This window comes from Schistocerca americana, chromosome 2, assembly GCF_021461395.2.
Source record: "Schistocerca americana isolate TAMUIC-IGC-003095 chromosome 2, iqSchAmer2.1, whole genome shotgun sequence".
Lineage (NCBI taxonomy): Eukaryota > Metazoa > Arthropoda > Insecta > Orthoptera > Acrididae > Schistocerca > Schistocerca americana.
The window spans coordinates 601,786,603-601,801,971 of NC_060120.1; the positions used below are offsets into that span (position 1 = coordinate 601,786,603).

Genomic DNA, 15,369 nt, shown 5'->3' on the forward strand with positions numbered 1-15,369 from the left:
AAACAATTGAAAATACTGACAGTGCCTGCACTGTACACATATGAAAAAATTATGTGTCTGAAAGTATATACAGGGTGTTTCACTAAATGTGTTTGCCTCTGTAAGTTATGAAGTAATAGGCAACGGAAATATTTATTGGGGTAGGTCACCATAAGAAACGTTACACGTCTACAGAGCTATGAACATAGTTGATTGTGTTATTATCCAAATAGTTATAGCAATAAGATACAATTTTTTAAATGGAACAATAGTTGTTTCTGTCATTCACTGGAGTCAGTAACACCAGCTGTGTATACATCAATTTAAATTACATTCCTATCACTTTTAGTTTGGTAGCTGCAACCCTTCAAAGTTTCAGAAACAGATACCACACGCTGTACACAATACATGGCTGTGTGGTGGGTGATGGTTGTTCTGGCGGCGGGAAGTTGATTTAAATGAGCTGTTCAAATGTCTGTCCATGTTCCTGAATGCACAATGCAATGCGCCTTCTAGAGGATCTGTGGACCAGATGTAACATCGCTGGTGTCACGCCGTTTTAGATCATCTGGGCATGTGGGCTCAGTGACATAAACACTATCCTTTAGATATCCCCACAAAAAGAAATCTAATAGTGTTATATCGGGCGACCTTACGGGCCATGAATGAGGACCATGGCGCCCCAGTCACCTTCCTGCAAACCTGTTGTTTAGTTCTTCCACAACAGCAAGCGCAGAATGGGCTGGGTGACCATTGTGCTGCATCCACATATGGACTCTCGTGTGTAGACACACGTGTTCAAGGAGACCACCCAAACTGTCGACTATAAACGCGCGATATAACTCACCTGTCAGTGTACTTGGAAGTAGTATGGACCGATGATTTCATCCCCAAGGATTCCACACCATACATTAATAGACCACCTATGTTGACGGTCGACAGGTCATAACTACCAAGGATTGTCTGCAGCCCAGTAGTGCACATTCTGGCGATTCACTGCACCATAATTTGTGAACGTGGACTCATCAGAGAACATAACACCTTGTAAAGACTTCAGTGTGAAATTACGCAAGGCCCATTCACATTCTCACACGGAAATCGTTCCCATGCAGCTCCTGAATCAGTGATAGGTGGTACAGGTGAAACCTGTGGCCGTGTACTATACAGCATGCAGATGTCAGACTAACAACAGCGACCGCATCACCCACCATACAGCCATGTATTATGTACAGCGTGTGGTATCTGCCCCTGAAACTTTGAAGGGTTGTAGCTCCCAAACTAAAAGTGATAGGAATGTATTTTAAATTCATGTACACACAGCTGGTGTTACTGATTCCAGTGAATGATAGAAACAACTATTGTTCCATTTAAAAATTGTGACTTTTTGCTGTAACTCTTTGGATAAAAACACAATAAACTATGTTCACAGCTCCACAGACAGTGTAACATTTCTTATGGTGACATACCCTAATAAATATTTCCGTTGCCTATTACTTCATAACTTACAGAGGCAAACACATTTAGTGAAACACCCTGTACCTACAACTGTGATGAGAAAAAATATATATAACTCTAGTACTAGGTATAAAGATAATAGTCACATGTATTCAAATAGACTTATGTGACAAAGATCTTAAAAAGTAGTTGGATCTGTATTACATATCAAGCATCCAAGCAGTATGAAGAACTTAAAAACACTGTATGCTTTCAAACAAAAACCACAAGGTCATCTGGTCTAAGTTTGTTGTTACAGTGTAAAGGAGTTTTTAGATACAAGTGTATTAGTGTAAATGAGTTTCTTAGATGCAAGTATAAAACATTCTTAAATAAGAGATTCTTCTGCAAACTCCATGTAAATAATATAAATACATCGTTCTGTCACTGTACGTAAGCACAATTGTACATATTCCTTTGACCTCTGTCTGATAAGTGTAATTTTATTTGAATGGTGTAAACTCTTAATGTCTTTTACAAATATCTGAAAAATGTATATATCTAAGTTTTTATGTACACAGCAAATATTTTTTAACACATCCATTTATATCATGACATATAAAGTATCACTGCCAAAAGTGATCCAAGAGTAAAAAATAAATAAAGAAAGAAATACACATTTTTTTGCTAGCAAAGATAGATACATACAAACATAACAAACAATATTTATAAGGGAACACGTTACCATATCCATTACGTTTTTTATTTTATTTAACTAATAATGCCATGAACAATTGTATTTTTGGCATCCTTAGACCTCAGTTATTTAATCAGAGCTCATTTTTTCTCTTAAAATGTTATTTAATGAAAATTGCTTCACTATTTATGTTCTTATTTGCATATATTAAAACATAACAATTTTACTATTACAGATATCGGTGCCCATGTGGAGGAGCACATTTGCAATTTGCCACAAAAGCATAACACAATAATACTCGTATAGTAAAGGTTAAGACGAAACAAAGACACGAAATGTGGTACCACAACATGGGTGATAAAGATGGGAAACAGGTTAACTTCCGATGTTAGCAGACGACGATTCCGTCATAACTTTCTTCCCGAGAAACCTTGACGTGACAGTCTACTGATAGCTTGTGTGGATATCAGCGCTTGAAATGCACTTTTTTTCCGTGATGTGGCATGACGGCCCGTGTGAATTGTTGTTTCATAGTGTGCCTGTCCCATCGTTATTTCAGATTTATTAATAGACGTTACCATGTCCTCAGCTCCGATATTTCCTTATTATTTTTTGACTCTTCTTGATATTGTATATTGGTGAAAACATTTGTTTCCCGTCCAATGAGTTTCTTTTCTATAAAATTTCCTACCCTATCTATGCGACCATCGACCACGGCATGCGAGCTGTATTGCAGTAACTTTGAGAAATTTTGTCTTCGGTGGGCTGGTTGGTCTTTGATATTCTTCGCTGTTGTATAGTGCGCGTGTAAAATTTGCTGTTGAAGAAAATGGTAAGTTACACGTGCATTCTATATGTGTTAGCGCTAAATAAGTAATTTGTTTTAATGGTGTGAGTTTTTTTACTGTTAGTGTACGTGGTTAATTTTGTTTTCCCTGTTAGGAGAAGAAATAATATGACCATGTGCTTACGTGTGGTTGTTTAACCTCACAATAGATAAGCCTTTTAATTTGTGTATAACTTTTTTTATCTCCAAAAGTCATTTAATTCTCCTATTGCTGTGTTACATGTAAGTTACGGCATTCTAAGAGGACAATTCTGTTACTTACTAATTTGAAAGCTGTGTGAGACAGTAGTCATTACGTTATATGCGACTATCTGTGGGGCTGTAAAGGAATAGCCTATTTCGAATGAACTTAAACACACAATGCTAACATTTTCTTCGTACATCGACTTTTGTGATGGTATATTTTGGGTCTTTGTTTCCCAGTATTACTGCCGAAAAAGTGATCCAAGGTTGAAAAATAATATATTTAGGCTATTTGGTAGTATTTATATTTAGTAAGTAACTGCTCTCAATTTACCAACGAGATGTAAGGTATTTGATGTGTTATTGCTGGTAATGTATTTTAATACCTAGGCATACGGATTTTGAATTTGCCCAATACACGCAGGTATAAAACATGTTTTTCATTTTCAGACGTGTAAGAGAAGAAATAGTGGAAGATCGAAACATGGTCGAGGCCATGTGAATCCTGTTCGCTGCACTAACTGTGCGCGGTGTGTACCGAAAGACAAAGCCATAAAAAAGTTCGTGATACGTAATATTGTTGAAGCTGCGGCCGTAAGGGATATCACAGAAGCTAGTGTATACACAGGTAACTCGTAATTTGTTTTAAAAAATGTAGCATAATAGACGAAGCTGATCTTGACATTCTGGCTTATTGAGCCACACGGAACTGTTTGAAATGTTGGTATCTTGTTTTTTTGCTATTTGCAAGTGCCCAGGCCCGTCTATACTGATAGTTCGGGCTCCCAAAATTTGAATTGTAGCCTCATTGCTTATACGAGTAAATCGAGAAGTAAAGGTTGCTAAATTAACTTTTTCTGTAGTTTCGTGTACATTATTTTTGGAGTTTATGGTTCCAAGTGGTAAATTCCTGTTGCGAATTTTATAGATGCAGTCAGCTAGTTATCTTTCCAGGTATTCTTTCGGAAACTTACAGGAATTTTGGATTGTACAGGAAATAATCTTTTGACTTCATTGGGATATGTGGTAACTTGTAAATACAGCAAGTGGTAAAGAATGGCCTGTAATAATGAGATAGACTTGATTAGTGAACAGTGCTTAAAGAGTACTGCTTGTAGCGTTTACTAAACAGCTGTTGCTATGTGGTTTTGGCAGTAGTGTCACAGTAGTATTGATTTTGGATACAAAGCTTGTAATTTTGGACTTGGAGAGCTCTGCATATTAATATGAAAGGGGGATTCCATTGTCACTAGTGGGACAGTTGCACTAAGTTTTTCAACAGTTAGATGCTGATATAACAAAGTATAAATGGAAATAAAGTGGGCCTAAAGATTGACTGGTTGCCATACAAGTAATTGTTTTACCTTCCCTTTAAATCTGAATGTCAGAAGTTTACAAATTGAGCTGTTATTCATCGTTAAAACTTTGTCACGGGTGGGACAGCACATAGACGCAGCATTGAATAACCACCAACATTTTGGAAGAAATCTGTGAGTTGTGCACTTTATGAAAATATTGAATTCACATTAATAAAACAATTCTCTACATGACATAATATCAATAAATATTAGATTAGTAATACTTACAATAATTGCGATCAAAGACTGTCATGGGTGGGACTCATGTTAAGTACAATCTGTTTTTTTTTTTTTTTTTTTTAACTGATTTTATTATGTCAGTTAGCTATGAATCAGTAGATAGCATATATTTAGAGGGCACTTTAAGTTTTAATAACTTTGTAGAACATTTTTGCTACCTATAAAATAAATTTTGGTATAGTATTAGTTTACAGTTCTGAGTACTTATTTCACTTTAAGAATGTACTACTTTGAAAAAATATACACTTGACCTCTCACCCACTTTCGAAAATGTTTAAATTGCCAGGAAACTCATAATATAAGGTGTCCCTAACATGTTTGACATTTGGTTTCGGGAAAATAGAGAACTTGTTCAAACTCTATGTAGGATACATCCTGCTCGTCAGCTTTGATTATCTTTGCTGAGTCCCCAACAGATCGCATACACATAATCTGTATTTCCCCGTTGTCTTCTACACTTCTCTGTACAATTGCAGCATATCTATATGTAGTGGATTTCTTTCTTGCAGTTTGGAACTTAACTAAAATAAATGTTCCTGGCATTATTTTTTCCACAGCTGGTTCTGAACCTGTAACTTTGGGAATTGGGTGTCAACATGACATCAGGATATGATTCCTCATCGCTCATCTCGGAATCTGTAGATTAGTGAATATATGTTTGGTGAAGTGGAAAAACCTCCACTTTCTCTAAATTTGATTTTAGGAAAGTTCTACCACATACTAGGTTACGGGTATTGTAACCGTTGAAGAAATGCTTGATGTGAATATCTTTTATTTTTTTAACAGCTTTCCATTGCCCATCCAGATGGTCTCTGTTTTCATCAATATGATCTGTTTATTCCAGAAACATATGATTTGGCACAGTCTAAAAATTCCTGTGCATTGCTGATGGTGACTTTTCTTTGCTTAATTCCAAACAGCCCTTTTTGTTTCAGCTCCAATGCATTTCACTGCGCCTTTCCCATCTGATGTTGCAAAGAAAACCCATTCTCCAGACACTCCAAAGTCTTGCATCATGTAGCAGAGGTTAGAAATGGTGAATTTGTTCTTAAATTGACCTGCACAACCATCAGAAAAAATTCGTATTGAGGTCAAATTGGGAAGCTCTTGTTTCAGCTTACTCGTTATAATCTTCAAACATGCATAAACTGAGTGTTTGTCATGGCACAGTTCATTGCTCACAATTGCAAATGACTGTAGCCCTGTTTTCATCCAAACACAGAGACCACTGTAATCTGTGTATGACTCCAGTGGGCACTTTGTATCTCATCTTGTGCCAGTGCTACATAGTTTTCTGCAAAATCTGTTTCCAATATCACTTCATCACTGACTGATGCTTTCACAGTCTTGAAAGCTCCAGATTGCATCCTGTTGACAAAGAAGTGCTCCTTCAATGTTTTTAGTTGACTGAAGTTCAGAGAGAGCTTCAGTGTTTGCTGGTAGTAGTCTGTTTAGGGTGACACTCATGTTAGGTCCATTTTCTCCAAGATATTATGTCACACAAATCAAACTTTCCATCTATTAATGTGTGCAGATTCATTATGCATTTCTTGCATTGACTTGTCATGCATATCTCACTTTCTACATCACAGCAAACAAGATTTGTAAGGTGAGTGTGAGTTGCAGGGAAATGAGTTATTTTTTTGTGAATGGCTTCAATGATAAGGTTGTAGTTGGCATGATATTTGCACACATACATTGTGAAGCATGAGACGTTAGAACATTTTTAGGCCACAACTCGTAGAATTTTGAAATCTTTGTATCAATATCTGGATTGTCTTGCTGTAAAAGAAAATATGCTTCCTTACCTGTCATATTCAAGTGATGTTTCTGCAAGCTAACTCTTTTCCCACTTTTGTGGTCTACAATAGACTGTACATCCTCTATACCAGGTGTATGCCTGCTGATTTCATCATTTGTGAAAAATTTTTGTATTTTGAGCAGATTATCACCTGTAAGTTTACGAGACAGTTTTCTTCACTACTGGGAAAATCTGTTTTAGTACCTTTTTAGGTACGCTTTCACTTTCAAGTTCTTTTATTACTGCTGGTTTTTTTAGGGGCTTGAAGGAAGCACCTTCTTTACCCGAGAAACAGCTTTGCCAAGGGAATGAGGACATTTATAAGATCCTAACTGTGAAATACAGGTCTCAGACCGATCTTCAATTAATATGGATTTTAGTTTGTCTGTACTTCCTTTTTCTTTCAGATTCCTTCCTTCTTTCGATATTCCAATAAAGATTTTTCACTGGAGGATACCTTCATGTTCATATTTTCCCTTCTTTTATCCCACTCTTTCTTTTTCTTTATGGACATTGTACTTGCTGGTCTCTCTCTTCAGTTTTTTTCGAAGTTTTCTCATATGCTCTGCTGATGTTGTTTTCCCCATTTTCTGAATAAATAGTAAGTTTTTATTTAGTGTAAACCAGTGAAGCACTTGTTATATCAACCAATTTAACTTATCAATAACAAGAAGTGTTAAATGGTTTAGATTTGAGTAACATCCAAAACACTGTCATGGGTGGGACACAATTTCTATTAACATTTATAAATGATCATTTACAACTTAGAAGGTGCCTTATGGTTCATTGGATGTTTTTGTTTTTCTTACTCTTAACCTAAAATATATAGAATTACTATAATTGCTGAGTTAGAAGGTAAACTTTTTCGTGTTTTTTGTCACAGGTGGGACACTAAATACATAGTAACTTTTGTGAATTAGCTGCATACTTAATAACTTACCTTTCTTTAAAAACTGAAGTTTGTCAGAAAGATAAGATTCTGCTCTTGAAATTTAACAGTTAAAACAACAACAATCACTGCAACCCAAATTTAAACAGCTACCAACACAAAAAACAAACCTTTTGTTTTCCATCATCATCTGTAGAATCGCCATCTTTGTTCAACTATATTTCCTCAGCTAATTGTGTAATTTTTATAATTTTTTCAGGACAGTAAAATTCAACTTTCGTTGATTCGAAAAACTATAACATTGTTAAATTCGGAACTTTTTCAAAAAATAAGCCTCAGGCTCATTTGGTCATGGAATGACCCGAAAGCCTTTGTCAGTGATTTGGCTCCATCGTCTAACCCCTACAATACATAGGACTGTAAAGTCATAAGTTCGTGTTCCTTCCTTGCATTTGTGTAAACTACTGAGTCAGGTGCAAAATAATTGAAAGCATTTGTCAGCTACAAATAAGTTTCATTTGTAATAGATACAATTTTAAAGTTCAGATAGTAATTAGACACAATAAATTGTGTGCATCATATTTAAACTAAGTTTTATTTACTAGTCTTTCCAGGCATTTTCTGTCTCCAAGATAGGTATCAGGATATCTGTGAAATGTGTGACTCCTAGGTCAGCTAAGATCTGTTTTTGTCTTTTTTTGACAGTCTATGGTCCAGTTCACTACATGTTACAGGCTGTTTCAAAAATGACCGGTATATTTGAAACTGCAATAAAAACTAAACGAGCAGCGATAGAAATACACCGTTTGTTGCAATATGCTTGGGACAACAGTACATTTTCAGGCAGACAAACTTTCGAAATTACAGTAGTTACAATTTTCAACAACAGATGGCGCTGCGGTCTGGGAAACTCTATAGTACGATATTTTCCACATATCCACTATGCGTAGCAATAATATGGCGTAGTCTCTGAATGAAATTACCCGAAACCTTTGACAACGTGTCTGGCGGAATGGCTTCACATGCAGATGAGATGTACTGCATCAGCTGTTCAATTGTTTCTGGATTCTGGCGGTACACCTGGTCTTTCAAGTGTCCCCACAAAAAGAAGTCACAGGGGTTCATGTCTGGCGAATAGGGAGGCCAATCCACGCCGCCTCCTGTATGTTTCGGATAGCCCAAAGCAATCACACGATCATCGAAATATTCATTCAGGAAATTAAAGACGTCGGCCGTGCGATGTGGCCGGGCACCATCTTGCATAAACCACGAGGTGTTCGCAGTGTCGTCTAAGGCAGTTTGTACCGCCACAAATTCACGAAGAATGTCCAGATAGCGTGATGCAGTAATCGTTTCGGATCTGAAAAATGGGCCAATGATTCCTTTGGAAGAAGTGGCGGCCCAGACCAGTACTTTTTGAGGATGCAGGGACGATGGGACTGCAACATGGGGCTTTTCGGTTCCCCATATGCGCCAGTTCTGTTTATTGACGAATCTGTCCAGGTAAAAATAAGCTTCGTCAGTAAACCAAATGCTGCCCACATGCATATCGCCGTCATCGATCCTGTGCACTATATCGTTAGCGAATGTCTCTCGTGCAGCAATGGTAGCGGCGCTGAGGGGTTGCCGCGTTTGAATTTTGTATGGATAGAGGTGTAAACTCTGGCGCATGAGACGATACATGGACGTTGGCGTCATTTGGACCACAGCTGCAACACGGCGAACGGAAACCCGAGGCCGCTGTTGGATCACTAGCTGCGCGTTGCCCTCTGTGGTTGCCGTACACTGTCGCCCTACCTTTCCAGCACGTTCATTCGTCACGTTCCCAGTCCGTTGAAATTTTTCAAACAGATCCTTTATTGTATCGCTTTTCGGTCCTTTGGTTACATTAAACCTCCGTTGAAAACTTCGTCTTGTTGCAACAACACTGTGTTCTAGGTGGTGGAATTCCAACACCAGAAAAATCCTCTGTTCTAAGGAATAAACCATGTTGTCTACAGCTCACTTGCACGTTGTGAACAGCACACACTTACAGCAGAAAGACGACGTACAGAATGGCGCACCCACAGACTGCGTTGTGTTCTATATCTTTCACATCACTTGCAGCGCCATCTGTTGTTGAAAATTGTAACTACTGTAATTTCGAAAGTTTGTCTGCCTGAAAATGTACTGTTGTCCCAAGCATATTGCAACAAATGGTGTATTTCTATCGCTGCTCGTTTAGTTTTTATTGCCGTTTCAAATATACCGGTCATTTTTGAAACACCCTGTATCTGTGCTATTGTATGGCTTCTGGCTAGTGTATGGTATTCAACACACCACTTGTAATCTTGGCATTTGCGATGCTGACCTCTGGCCTAGCCAGAGGTCTAGGTTAGGTTGGAAAGTGATGATCTGCTTTTCTCATGTGATGTTTAAACTGTAATTTGACTGCTACCGTAGATTACTTGATAGTTGACATGTTGTGTGCTGTAGCTGTCTTCCTCCAGAGTGCTCAGCATTACACCTGAATGGTTTGCCATTGCCGGAATTGCCACTGGGTTTGTCAGTTCACTTCCAATTCCTTGTCCTGCTTTTTGATGTGTTTGGGCCCCAAATCCTTGGTGTGCCCCTTATATTTCATATATTAAAAAACACACACAAACAAAAATGATTGAATGTCAGTTATACAGCTGTCATCACAAAAGATCGTCTTCACACATTATGTGAAGCCAAAATTTGAATGTTGCAAGTAATTATTGTGACTGGGTCACTAGTCATAAATACAACTACTTTGTGCAGTGTGATGTTAATAGCATAGTGGTCAGCATATAAACCGGGCATCTGGAAGGTTCGAATCTCGAGAAATGCGATCAAAAGACTTCATAATTTTTAATCAGTTAATTGGTTTTAATGTAATTTATTTCTAATACTTTGCCGCATAGTTTTCATGGTCATATAGACTTAATTTACTGTTACTTTTCTTCTTGTGACATAACCCACAACTCTTAGCGTCCAGTATAATCTAGATGTCAGACAATACACCCTAGAGTGAAAAAAACTTGTATAGAACCAAAGTACATATTGTAAGTGTTCAGTTTGTTTTGCAGTTTCTTTCATGGCAGGTCACTGTTTTTCATGGCAAATCAGTGTTGAGGTTGGTGTTTAAACAACCACTGTGAACATCCCTGCCCAAAACCCCCACAAATTCCCTCAGTAGTCAGATACCTCTATAGTTGTAATACAGGTAATTTTACATCAATATGCCCCACTTATTCTGTGGGACTGATCATTATGGTAGTTCCTTTGACAACTTCTCTGCTCAAACTGAAGGGGTTGTATCTTACTCGTAACTGCTCCCCTACAATCTCAATGTAATTGTTTATTACAGTACCTTTTTCTCTGATAAGACTGTTTATTTGTTTTTTGATAGTTTAGTTGTAGTTTGTCGTAGCATGACCATTTTTGTAATAAGTTTTCTGTGGTTCATTTTATATGGTGGATCTTGTTTAGTATGTATGTAGGATAGTGCTGCTATTTTGCAATTGATGTTGAATACTGTTTAGTGCTGTTGTCATCAAGTTTAATTTTCTCTGTATCTGGTTACTATCTCAACAGCTTATCAGTTACCAAAACTGTATGCAAAGCTGCACTACTGCGTTTCCTGTGCCATCCACTCAAAAGTTGTGCGCAATCGTTCAAAGGCAGACAGGCGCATCCGAACACCACCAATTAGGACATTCCCAAGGGTAAGTTTTCTGACTCAATATCAGAGGAGTTATACTTTAATGTGTAGCACACTATTGTTTCAGGAAGAATATCTTCGTTCTCAGTGTGAATATTAATCTGCATAGATATTACAGTTAGATGTACCATACACTTCTGCTTTTATTGCATCCTTTTATTCGGTTCATATCCCATAATTAGGTTGCAGTAAAACTGATCTGTAAGCATAGCTCATGGTCTAGGTGGGTTGGAAGATAAAAATTCCTTATAGTTGATAAGGCTAACAAATGTGACTACATAATGCTACAATAGAATACTTAGATGCACATTGTGGATATGTGTAACATAACATATGAAATACATGGAATGGGACCACTGCATGGCCTTATGCAATGAAAAATCTGGGATGGATTGTGAATGAGTTTGGTCTTAGCAGCAAGACTGGTCGTGTGTGTGAGTTTTGTTTTTGCAAATGTGTATATGTTGTCTAACTCAGGAGGCCTTAGGGCTGAAACTTGACTTGCGTAGCAGTCTTTTTGTTAGCCTGTCTGTGACTTACCTCCATTTCATGATTTTATAAACTTGTTGTATTCAGTAGTATTGCATCTGTATGTGAATGGTGGTAAATCTTAGATTTGCTGGGGAGATGGTATGAGTATAAAGTACAAGGCACTCTTTATAACCAGTGTCAAGAATATAACACATTATTATGCAGCATGGAAAGCAATGCATTTCAGTTTTTTTCCGCTGAACTTGATTTACAGCAAAAGTATCTGTTTCTGTGTTGAATTGCAATAAAATTGGCACTCTGAACACAAAATTCAAAGAAAAACTAGTTTTCAGGAGATTGAAACTGTTTTCTTCATTGAGTCAAAGACAAACCCAAGATAGGAAGGGGTAAAGGAAAAGTGCCAGACTAATGAAGGCAAAACCAGTTGGTAAGGGAATGGAAGAAAGAGTGAATGTGATTGTTTGCTGCCTCCACACTGCTAATTACGCATTGAAGAGGAATATTATTAAACTTTGATAACTAGTTTGCGTAATTTCCAAGAATGATTGCCTATCGAAGCCCCCTACTGATATATATCCAACATCCGACTCTGGTAGTGCAAATTATGGTAATGCTTATTGTGTTGCCACGGGGAACAGTTTTTCTGGTCTTGAATGAAAGTGAGCAAAAGCATTGCAGTTTTGCGTGCCTATAGTCTCATATAGTTGTCTTAATTCCTCAGTTACATATTGTTGAAAGTCATTTGAAATGTTTGTTAGGACTTCAGATTGCTTCCATATGAGGGTAGTGGGAATTACATAATGTGTTGTGGACTCAACTTGATGAAATTTCACAAGAAAGTTGTGGGTGCTGATTTTCCTTTGCAGTAGTAATACACTCAGTGATTCAAGAACATCTGTAGGAAAGAATGCGTGGTCTGACTCTTAAAAGTTATCCATCAAGGAAAGCGTTAGTTCATTGTTGTGTAAGACTCTACACACGAGTGACAGCTGCTGAAATTCAGTTCACAAATGTAGTGTGTGCAGTTTCTTCAGAGAAGTGTCATAGTAAAGACCAAGCACTACTAGGAAATACCAGAGGACTACTGTTGAAAAAATGAAGTTGAGCGTATTTGGATATTTGACAGCATTGAGAGAGAATCTCAAAAGTGCTTTATAGTTAGGCGATTCAAGGGAGAAGAAAACTTCAGTCTGTGACAAAGTGCTTTAGATGGCCAGGCATGAAAGTCAGATGGCTTTGTCATATAACAGCTTAGAGAAAGAAAGAGTTAAACACAAATTTGTGAATGATCCTGTTGAGCTTATGTCATTGGATGGTACATCTATCCACTCAGAACACCCTTTGCTCGTGGAAATGTAAGATCATCAAGGAAAGCAGAGGTGTCAGGAGATACAAACTCTACCCCTTCCAGTTCCTGTATTTCCACAATGTGGGAAAAAATTGACCCCCCCCTGCCCCCCCCCCCCCCCCCCCAAACACTCCTGATGTTTTTGACCAGCATAGCAAGTGTGTACCTGTGGGAAAATATTTTTCCCATTGTCTTATACAGTGAGGAATAGTGCATGAAGACGACATGGCTGGTGACTAAAGTTAGTACTTTAATTTATTAGTTGTAACTTAATAAATGTTTGTCTTTTGTCATTGCTTTAGTGAACACTGTAAACAATATCCATAACTTGGGCCCACAATGATATGGTCAACGTAGTTGCAAGTTCGATATGTATTGTTGCGTTCCTATGCATTCAGTAGGCAGTCATTCTAGGAAATTACTGTTGTTTACACTGTGTTATACTGCTGTGAAACTGGATATTGGTAACTTCAAGAATAATGTTGTAGATTGAGCAAAAACTTCCTGTGACAAGACCTGTATGGTTGTAGTGGTAAGAATGTGGACAACAAGAAAAAATGTAGTGTGCTAGTTAAGCTTTTTAGTTAATTGGCCATTTAAGTTGTTGTAACTTGTTGGCAATAATATCCTTACTGCTATGGTGCTCTGAATAATTTTGTAGTTCAGGTAAGTTTATTATTGTTCAGTTTATTTATCAAACATGTTTTTTTATCTTTAAATATATCCTGTGTTTAATAATAAATGCATATTGTTGTTATTGCAGGACATGCGACAAGGAGGCCAACAAGTGAGGAAGTGATATGTGTATGAAGTTCAATTAAAATAAAAATGGTCAAATTTTTTCTTGTTTTTTTTTTTTTTTTCTCCCCCCTTGATGTTATAAAATGGTTCCTTTCCATTGGATGTGGCGGTTTCCAGGGTATTACACATGTACTGATGGGACTAGTCTAAATAGCTTTCCCCTATTTAAATTATCTGTGTTACTTAAAACTGAGCTGGACTGGTCAGCTATACTTCACAAGAATGTGATGTATTTACATTTTTAAAGCTTCCACATGGAATTTTTGAACTGGAACCCTCCTGTACAAATTCAATCAAAAGGAGAGCATACACACAGATTTAAGGTACTAAAACGAGGGATGTGGACGAGTACAGGAAAACCTCGATAATTTGGGGTAGTTGGGACCAAGTAGAGCTTGAATATGGGAAAACTCTTAAACAAACTGACAATTTGGTAAATTTAATTTAAAAATATTCACAACTTAGACAGTGTTGTTATATAGTAAACTTACTTCATCAGCTAACATATTGTGCTAGGAGTAAAGTTATAATGGAAACTCATGGTTCTGAAAACAGGTATGTATTAAACTACTGTACATGTTTTCAGAAAAAGGATTGATAGTTATTAGTTTTGTGAATGTATGTACTGAGCAGTATAGTCCTGCCACCTTCGTAGGTGCACATCAGCCGGTGTCACCACATTCTCTCTCCACGTAGTGCAGTGCTAATTCCTCCATTCCATTGCTATGACTCATTTTGGTGGCACCAACATCCTTCATTAATAGAATGTTTACCATTCCTACATTAGCACTGTGGGTCACTTCATCATACTGTTGTTTTGATTCAACCACATTTGCACTTCACTTTCTGCATTTTCACATTCAGGTAGATAACAAATAAGATCTAACAACTGTTCATTTTTTGTCACTTTTATTTCTATTTGTATGTCTATATTTCTGTTAAAATGTTAATTTTAAATGGTCCCAAGCTTCTGCAGTAGACAGCATCCTTCAATTTTTTCAGGGTAGCTTGTATTGATTGGGTCTCATCTTCAATAAAGTGCAGAAGTGATTGCAGTAACTTACTACAAAGTTCTTTGGATTTGCAGTGACATTGTGCATTGTCTAGAGTAAGAACTTGCATTGAGTGGTAGAGCATACTATGTTAAGTATTTTTTGTTTCTAGCACAAATTTGTCGAACTACTGCTTGAAAATGTTTCTATACAGAGCTGCCAAGGCCAGTAGCTAGATTTTTGAATGCTGCTGGGTTGGCAGACTTATCAGTTAATAACAGCAGCAATTTATGATCTTTAGAGGGATTGTTGCAGTCTTTCTTATAACCTAGAGTGGGAGCTTCAGTCCTAGGTTGTTTGTTGGAAGCATTCTATAATTGAGTCCTGCCTCATCAGTTATGAACTTGTTCCAGTGACAGTTTTCTAATTTATTTCTTCTTGGATTCCTTTGACAATCCAGCCAGCCAGAACTGGTAGAAAAACTTTATTCTCTTTCGAATTCTTATTGGGCTTCCATTAACTCACTGTTGAGTAAACCACAAATAAAGGCCTTCACGTATCATCTTGTAATCTGATGTATTCAT

The 15,369-nt window shown here is 37.3% G+C and overlaps 1 protein-coding gene across 1 annotated transcript; it reads left to right on the plus strand.

Moving 5' to 3' along the window:
• Positions 1 to 2,821: 2,821 nt before the first annotated feature.
• LOC124596402 (40S ribosomal protein S26) lies at positions 2,822 to 13,833 on the plus strand. The gene is made up of 4 exons (XM_047135529.1): positions 2,822 to 2,942; positions 3,591 to 3,768; positions 11,026 to 11,156; positions 13,756 to 13,833. Exons 1-4 carry the CDS (start codon positions 2,940 to 2,942, stop codon positions 13,789 to 13,791), a joined length of 348 nt encoding a protein of 115 aa, XP_046991485.1. The 5' UTR covers positions 2,822 to 2,939; the 3' UTR covers positions 13,792 to 13,833.
• The last annotated feature ends 1,536 nt before the right edge of the window (positions 13,834 to 15,369 follow it).